Consider the following 9,543-nt stretch of genomic DNA (forward strand, 5'->3'; position numbering starts at 1 on the left):
CACCTCTGGTCCGTCCAAAATATTGCAAAAATAATCATTTGTAAGTACTATATTTCCACAAGCATATTAAACCAAAACAGGACCCAAATCTAAAATAATACCATAACATTTGACAAAAACATTCAAGTAAGTGATGTACTGTGTGAAAATTAATTAATGATTTATAAATTGCCTGTTAAGTTTTGGAAACTTAATACAAATCTGCATGGCAAACTATATAGTCTTAAGATTTAATCTTTAAGAGTAAACGTGAAATTGATACAATTGTGAATTCCAATTCAAAAACTTTAAGTCACACAAACTTTTACAGATTCTTAATTAAAAAAAAAAAATCTTTAATAGCTTTAAATTAATTTTTTTTCTTGATTTGGGACTGGTAAAAATTTTCAGACAAAAATTACATTATATTCAAAAGGGAAAAAGAAATGAATAGCCTTACTTTTGGCTCAAGAAAATGTTTTCACAGAACTATTATTGCCAACTAAATGTTTAATGGAAATTTAAACGGCCTTTTTCTTGTTTTTTTTAAAATTATTACTAAACAATAGTAGGTTTTGCCAAGCATGAACATTCTTCAGATGTCATAAAGTTTGCAAGGTTTAAAGATTCAGATTCTTCTTCATTTTCATAAGACAAGATTCATTTTTGTATGTTCAAATAATTTATTTACAATAATTTGTCATTTAAAAACAGTTGATATAATTGAACAAAATATACTTTTAAATACTAGTAATTGATAAAACTCCATATTTAAAAGAAATCATTTCATTTTATGAATATTTTCAGAAATAAATATTTGTCTTTTACAATATATTGTGTAACTAAGTTGTCAACTAATATAGTATTAATTCAAACACACTTCAATAAATTTTTAATTTTATTTCATTGATTTTTACAAGTAAATTAATTTCCTGTCACTATATTTAAAACATTAGATTAAATATTTTTAATAAATAGCTTTCAAATTTAACTTTCGTTCAATTAAAAAAAATAGTCATTTGTAAATTACGCATCTATTAATTAGTAAAATGCAGCAAAACTAAATGCTTATATTTTATTAAGATTTAAGAAAAGGTGGAAAAAATCAAATACACATTCCCAGACTAAAAATTTAGCTCAAAAACATAATTATGGTTCTATAAAAAAAAAATTCAAAACTATCTTCAATATAATTTAAGAGAGCTAAGGAAAAGGACCCAACTATTTATAAAATCGTTTGGAAAACAAAATATCATTATAGCATTAAAATTTTGGAAACAGGAATTTCTTTTTTGAATTCCTAAAATTTATTGAGAATATAAAAACTTCCTTTCAAAAGCTATTGATTCTATTTAAAGACTGTTGAAAAGCTCATAACAAATAACATTTCAATTGCTAGCCTATCTAGTATTTTAAATTGGTTCCTTAAGAAGGCACATCTGTATGATCACTTTAGATTTTTAAATGAATAATTTTAGAGCACTTTTTTTATACTTTTTTGCAAAACTACTAATAAGTTTCTTATCAATTATTTTGAAATTTTAAATTCAGTATAGCAGACAAATCTGAACCCCCCCCCTCTACCAGCTGATAACTTATCAAATTTGACATCAGATTTAAAAAGGTTATGATTTGTCAATTGGTTGAAGTATTGTAAAATTTCCAATGCAACTATGGCATGTTCATTAATTCAGCATTAAAATTCATTTATTTCTAAACATTTCTTTAGCATGTTTTAAAGTTTTACTGAACTTTATTACTACAAATGAAACAATAACATCAGCCATGATTACATAAATTAAAGAAACAGCAACATCAGCCAACATTATAAATTAATTTTAAAACATTAACAAAATACAGGTTTAAGATATTCAGAACAAGTCATTATGTTAATATGGTACTTACCTATTATCGCAACCAGGTTGGCACGATTTGTAAGTTTGAGTAAGAATTAGTCATCAAATTTGTACAAGTTGAGTAAGAATTAGGGTCGCCAAATTTGGCGATTTATGCGAATTTTGGCCTGGTTGCGTTAATACGTAAGTATTGTTAATATTAAAGTCAAGTGCTTGTGCCAATTTTCCTTATCTGTTTGAATTTTACAGAAACTAACAGTTATTTACATATAAAGCCTTCTGTTTAAAAAGGAATACTTGATTAATATAAAATTGTTAAACAATATTTTGATATTATATATCATATTTCATTTTATGTGTGATATGATAAAGATATTAATTTATAATACCACTTGAATTTGTTTTAATGGTATTTATTTAAGGCAAATCACTAAAGCTGATTTTAATTTTTTCACTATTTTGCATAGAATTATAGGAAAATACAAACTGATCCATTATATATGTTTATTGAAAAAAAGACCATTAATGATCAAGATTATAAGACAGTAATACATATTACAACAGCTGGCTGTTCACAATAAGGAATACAATTATTCTAACAAGTAAAAAAAAATTAAAATTTTTATGCAGCAAAAAAGTAAATATAGGCAAAAACAATGTTTCATAAGAAATGAAACAATTAAAAAAATTATTAACATTTACAAAGTATATGTCATAAATATTAAGTAAAAATACTATTAAATACAAAATCGAATACATTTTACATTAGATAAGTAGGCAAAATATAACAAAAATATCAATACGCAATATATTACTAACTAAATATTCTAATTATACATTCAGCAAATCTTAAAAACAAAGGAAATATTAGCTTTTCTTTGCAACTGTTGCCAATTTATCAATATCAGAAGCTATTATATCTTTATATAATTTCTCAACCATATTTTTAGCATACCGCAAACGTGATGCTAATGCTGAAGAGCAACCATATTTTTCTATTAGTTGCAAAGTGTATACTGTGAAGTCGCGATGTTCATCAATTAATGAAACAGCTCCCATTAAAGGACATAAAATTATCTTAGCATGATCTTTAAAAAAATTGGCTTGGAATGTACCATTGGTCAAATGGAAAATAATCGCAGACTTGGTTCTAAACCATGCTCGTAAATGAGGTACATGGGCCATTTCATCACATTCACGAGGTTTAGCACTTTCTCCAGCCTTCACTAAATTGTCAGTCATGTAAGTATTGAAGTAATTCAGAAGTGTGATTTTTTTATTCATCTCTGCTGGATAATTATGCATTGTATAATATTGCTCTTCATTATTTCGTTCAATGTATTGGAGGCTTTCGCCATCTGCAAGCAAAACTAAATGTGTACCATCATTAAAGAATACACCAATGCAGTTATCGCATAATTGATAACCGATTCCATATTTGTCAGTATAATCGACCCATTTACTTATCCAAACAAACGGAACTGCTGAGGGATCTTGGGTATCTTCAGGCTGACCAGTATAATGTGATTCAGGATTAGAATCAATAACCTTCTCTAACATTTGTAATAAATCTCCCAAATGATAATCTTTAGGCATACAGCTTTGGTTCTTGAAAACTTCATCTATTTTAGCCGCAGCTGTTTCTATTTCAACTGTCTCCAATGGTTTCTCAGGAATTGTTTTAGGTACATTCACAGTATCAACCAGTGGTGGACGACTTGAAATTTTGGAAACCTCACAGAGGGACATGTTGTGCGAGAATCTTGGTTGCATGGTGAGACAGGATGTTGGCAAGCGTGATGGAATGTAGCCAGATGTCAAAAATTCATCCATAAGTATTGTGTCTGAACTTGGTCTCATATCTGGATCAGAATGAAGTAGCTTTTGTATCAACACTCGAGCACTGCGATCCAAGCTTGGAGGTAGGAAGTATTCACACTTCTTTATTTTTTTATAGGTACTCTGCAAAGTACTAGTTTCAAAAGGAGGAGAACCAACAAGCAAAGTATACATAATGCAACCAAGGGACCATATGTCGACTTCATAACTATGTCCTATTTTAGTTAGGATTTCAGGTGCAATATAATTTGGGGTTCCACAAAGAGTCTTCTTTCTCTCTCCATCGTGATTAATACGAGTGGCTAATCCAAAATCACCAACTTTGATTTCCATTTCATCATTTATGAACAAGTTTCCAAGCTTCAAATCTCGATGGATTACCTTATTGTCATGCATATACTTACATGCCAATACTATCTGTCGCATGAAATAGCGAACTTCAGGAACGGTGAGAGTTTTCCTTCGTTTATGCATTTCCATTAACGATCGCTTTCGGCAGAGTTCCAAAATTATATACATATTACTTTCATCTTCAAAATAACTGTGAAGAGATACGATGTATTTATGGGCCAGGGAACTGTGAATCTGAATTTCTTGAAACATTTTTTCTTTGTGATGTGGCTTTATCAGCATCGTTTTCGAAACAACTTTTCCAGCGAATGTTTCTCCTGTTGCAACATTTCTGAATTCGTAACATCTGGCAAATCCACCTTTTCCTAAAAAGCATCCTCTACGATATGTCACTTTTGATTTTGGATTAGTTATCATTTGTTTAAGTTCTTCATATTTCTTTCGATCGCCCATGATAATACAGTTAAAAAACTTCGAAATTAAGCAATTAAAATATCATACGCAAATGTCTATAATTAAAATAAGCAAAAAAAAATGACAAACTAAAATATTAAAAATTAAAAAACATCAATTAGAAATAAAACTCACTTCCACTCGAAAAGCAGTTTCAAATTTACCCCTAACGGAGTTTTTTGTTTTGAATTGAAGTGACGGTTATGACAATTTGATCGGTTACATACATTTAAAAGGTTAGTATTTCTTTTGAAAATATTTAGGATTAAATAACAGCTGAATTTGTGTTCAGAAACGCTCTTAATAAAGAGGCGATAAGTTGGTTATTTTTCTATCTTTAATATTATAGTGAAATGATAATTTAAACTCCCCGCCATTTCCACCCTCTTTGAGCTAGATGGCCTGTTTACGAACTCGGCCGAGATTTTTACCGAGTTTTTGCAAACTTCAAATGCTTTTTCTGAATTTGCAAGCTGAAGAACGCTTTCTCTCTAACAATGCAACTTTTATATCCAGCTTGTCTAATGGCATTTCGCACAGTTTCAGCACTTACACTTCTGTCTATGATTTGAAAAGTTTCTGCAACAAGTTGGATGAACCATATGGTCACAGCAATCTAAAGAAAAGTGTTAAAAATTCGGATTTAGATGGAAATTCCATTTTCCAGCAGGGCAACAACACTAAACAAACTGCACGTAACGTCAGAATATGGTGTCTTTTTTATTGCAAACAGCAGTTACACACACCATCATAGTACCGTAGCCGTCGAGAGCCGTCTCTCGTCGGCTACGATCGTACCCCATCAATGCCATTGAATATTCGCAGGCCATACTCGAAAAAGTGATTTAAAAACACAAAATTAGAAACAAAACCCATTTAAAACAAGTGTTGCAAGAAGAATGGGGTAAAATATCTTCAGATACCAGCAAAAATTGGTCGAATCGGTACCATGACGTTTAGAGGCCATTATAAGAGCCAAAAGACATGCAAAATAACAGTGACACTTTGTTTCTGTGCGTGATATTGCAAAAATTTCATTGGTGAATTCTCAATTTTTTAAGGCAAAATTCTGCGTATGTTTATTTAAAATGCTTTTGAAACTTTTCAATTTAGAAGAATTTCGTTGATTTTTCTTTATTTTTACTCTAAATTAAACCATTTGTTATGTGTAAAAATAAAAACATGCTTGCACTTCCCGGTAGTGTGTTATTTACATTGAAAGTCGAATTTATCAAGTATAAGTAAGGTTTACTCTCAATTTTTTGAGCCACTGTGTGTATATATATATATATATATATATATATATATATATATATATATATATATAGAGAGAGAGAGAGAGAGAGAGAGAGAGGGTGAGACCTACATAAAAGAATGTTAATAATACCTGATATGCACAATATTACATACAACGAATTACAGTATTAAAGAAATGTATGCTAAACGACATTGTTAAAACAGAAAGAACAATAGTAGTTCGAGATTCTCAATTAATTTGGATATACGCTTTAATATTCATTCAGATAAAAACATGAATAGAACCAACGGTGGGTAAACAATATAATATTATAGCAGTGCCAATTTCCGATTTATTGAAAGAATCGATTTCTTTGATATCAAATTTTGGAAAATATCTATTTAGCGGTATCAATATCATGAATCATGGTTCAGAATGAATTGCGATATCATAAATCGATATTCATAATTAATTAGCGTTTTTGATTTCGTTCTCGTTTCCGGTTAGTCTTTATTCTTTTTTTCCTTCATGGTTATTCTTTTTGAATATTTCTATAAATACTGTCATATTCTACTATATAAAATACTTGTTCTAAGCACTTCATTTTGGAATAAACTGTTTTCTGTTCCCTAACTGATGCCATCAACAAATTTCTATTTAAATATTATAAAATAATTACGTTTCCTTTATTTTTACTTATATTTACAATTCAAGTAAATTTTATGATTTATTCTTTTTAAACACGCTAAATATCTTCCAAAAATATAGGTAAAGCAGCTCTGTAGTAATTTTTAATGAATTATCAATTAAGTTTAAAACTCATACAAACAATTGAACTCCAAATTATCTGTTCAGAAACAAATGCGAAAAATTATTTAAATAAAAAAAAAAAAAAAAAAACTTATAGCATCTGTCCAAATAAGAAATTCGTTACTTTATTAAAACATAAAGAAAGATATTAATTATTATTTCATTAATAATACATTAATTTAAATTTGAAATTCAGAGCAAATATGTTTAATTTGTAAAACGTTGCCACCATTTCCCAAGCATTTTTTTTTGATAAATTCTTTCTTTACAAGATTTTATCTAACGAATTTTTATTTTTTAAAATTTACTATAACAATTTTTTAAAAACATTTTTACTGTCAAAATTTTTAATAGAAATTTCGGTACTTTTATTTAATACTATCCGCCTTTGGCGACCAGCCGGTTCGCCAATCTTAATGTTCGTTAAAATTTTAATAATTAAATATTTTATGCAATTTCTACTTTAATAGCTTCTTCATCAAAATATTTTAAAACTTCAAATTTTGATTATCATATAATTCATTCATAATATTATAAAGGCCTTCAGTCATAACGTAATATGTATCTCTCTCATTTTCTGTTAGCACCCGTAGAATTTATGCTTTAAATTAAAGTGGAAAGAATTTATCTTCAATTAATATAATAATATTTTTTACTGAAACAAAGCATTTTTTTATAATCTGATTACTGAAAATAGAGTCACTCAGCGTTTAAACTTTATGGGCACTAAAGAATATCTTTTTAAATTTATGTAATATCTCAAGAGTTGGTCAACAAAATTTTCTTAGATTCATTATGAGCAGATCGATTCATTAACAATGTTTAAATTTAAATGCATCAAACACTAAGAAAATAAAACGAATCGTTTAAAATAAACGGTTGAAAACGGTAGAATTTATGCTTTAAATTAAAGTTGAAAGAATTTATCTTCAATTAATATAAAAATATTTTTTACTGAAACAAAGCATTTTTTCATAATCTGATTACTGAAAATAGAGTCACTCAGCGTTTAAACTTTATGGGCACTAAAGAATATCTTTTTTAATTTATTTAATATCTCAAGAGTTGGTCAACAAAATTTTCTTAGATTCATTATGAGCAGATCGATTCATTAACAATGTTTAAATTTAAATGCATCAAACACTAAGAAAATAAAACGAATCGTTTAAAATAAACGGTTGAAAACGGTAGAATTTATGCTTTAAATTAAAGTTGAAAGAATTTATCTTCAATTATTATAGTAATATTTTTTACTGAAACAAAGCATTTTTTCATAATCTGATTACTGAAAATAGAGTCACTCAGCGTTTAAACTTTATGGGCACTAAAGAATATCTTTTTTAACTTATGTAATATCTCAAGAATTGGTCAACAAAATTTTCTTAGATTCATTATGAGCAGATCGATTCATTAACAATGTTTAAATTTAAATGCATCAAACACTAAGAAAATAAAACGAATCGTTTAAAATAAACGGTTGAAAACAGGTTTTAAAAAAACTACTTAAAAAACGATGTACTTAAAACTATAAGCATATACAAAAAATATATAACTAACATAAATACAATTTACTTACAAAAGCATGCAACTAACCCAAAAATAATTTAAATCATCCATTGATAACGTTGTCATGGCAACAATCAGAACAGAAAGCGCATGCGTGAATTTTCTTCGCCGGTTACGTAACGCAAATACGTGATTTTTTCTACGCCAGTTGGGGTAACGCTATGCGGATTAGAAATTTTTAATTTCCTTTATTCTGTTTTATTTTAATTCAAAAGTACTTCAGAATGAATCTGAAAGATAGATTCATTAACAATGTTTAATTTTAAATGCATCAAACATTAAGAAAATAAACAGAAACGATTGAAATAATCCGCCGAAAAATTTTAACCCTAGCCTCATTACTGTTGGGAGAAAAAAAAACTGAAGCTTTCTCGTTTGGCGCTGGGGATAATGGAAGATTTTTTTGGCGGAGGGGAAAATGGAAGATTTTTTTGGCGGGAAAGTTAGTTTTTAATTAATAATTAAAATTCTAATTAAAAATTCGAAAAAAGAAACCCCAGGTGCACATTCCCAACCTCCAAGGTATACATGTACCAAATTTGGTAGCTGTATGTCAAACGGTCTGGCCTGTAGAGCGCCCACACACACACACACACACACACACACACACATTGAGCTTTATTATAAGTATAGATATAGATATAGATTTAATAGAATCAGTCATGTTAATATTTTACGACTGGATTTCAAGCCAATGTTTCGTATATTAGTAGAAATTATGGCATTTTTTAAAACTTTCCAGTCCCATCTTTTTCAGCAGTGTGTGCTTTTATATTTTCAAAAACGTACAATTTTTCTTGCTTTTTATATCTTTAAAAAAAAAATGCTCTTTTCTATTTTCATAAAATATTTTTTATTACAAAATTTTATTACACCGATTTATTTCACTTTATGTGATTGAGATTATATATTGCGCTTTTTTTTTTTTCTTCCAAATTTTCATGCAGGTTAAAAAAATTTTTTTCCTTTTCTTTTCCTTTTTTTATTCATGTTCTTTTTCAAATATACAGTATTTTGAACTGATTTAAAAATTCCTGCATTCAAATGACTTAAAAAATTTTTTGCGAAATTATTATTTTTCTGTTTTTAATGTAAAGATATTTTAGTGGTGAATTTTTAATGTTTAAACTGTTTTTTTTTAATATAACCTTTTTCTTATATCAAATATGTGCCAAAAATTTGATAGAATAATTAGAAATGATAGACAATTAGCTAGAATTTTAATATTCAGAAATCTATTCTTTTACTTGAGTGTTGGTTATTTTTTCATTGAGTTTATATTAATGATGATATATAATGGTATATTTTTCTTTTCTTTGATCAAGATATACACTTTAATATATTACATCATTCGTCTGTAAATAAATTTACCCTCCATAATATTTGTTATTAAAGTTTTACTCATTTCGTGTTACTATTTTCCGTCTCGTTTTGAATTTTGAAATAGTAAAT

At 28.0% G+C, this 9,543-nt stretch overlaps 1 protein-coding gene across 1 annotated transcript; it reads right to left on the bottom strand.

Annotated features, from left to right (window-relative positions):
- Window positions 1–2,487: 2,487 nt before the first annotated feature.
- Window positions 2,488–4,653, bottom strand: LOC129968901 (serine/threonine-protein kinase PLK1-like). The gene has a single exon (XM_056083236.1). The coding sequence runs from the start codon at window positions 4,476–4,478 to the stop codon at window positions 2,703–2,705; it is 1,776 nt and encodes a 591-aa protein (XP_055939211.1). The 5' UTR covers window positions 4,479–4,653; the 3' UTR covers window positions 2,488–2,702.
- Window positions 4,654–9,543: the final 4,890 nt, after the last annotated feature.

The sequence above is a fragment of the Argiope bruennichi genome, chromosome 5 (genome assembly GCF_947563725.1).
Source record: "Argiope bruennichi chromosome 5, qqArgBrue1.1, whole genome shotgun sequence".
In the NCBI taxonomy this organism is placed as follows: Eukaryota; Metazoa; Arthropoda; class Arachnida; order Araneae; family Araneidae; genus Argiope; species Argiope bruennichi.

Bases quoted from the DNA above. Each gene is read 5' to 3' on its own strand.
- LOC129968901 (XM_056083236.1), bottom strand. From the start codon at position 4,478: ATGGGCGATCGAAAGAAATATGAAGAACTTAAACAAATGATAACTAAT.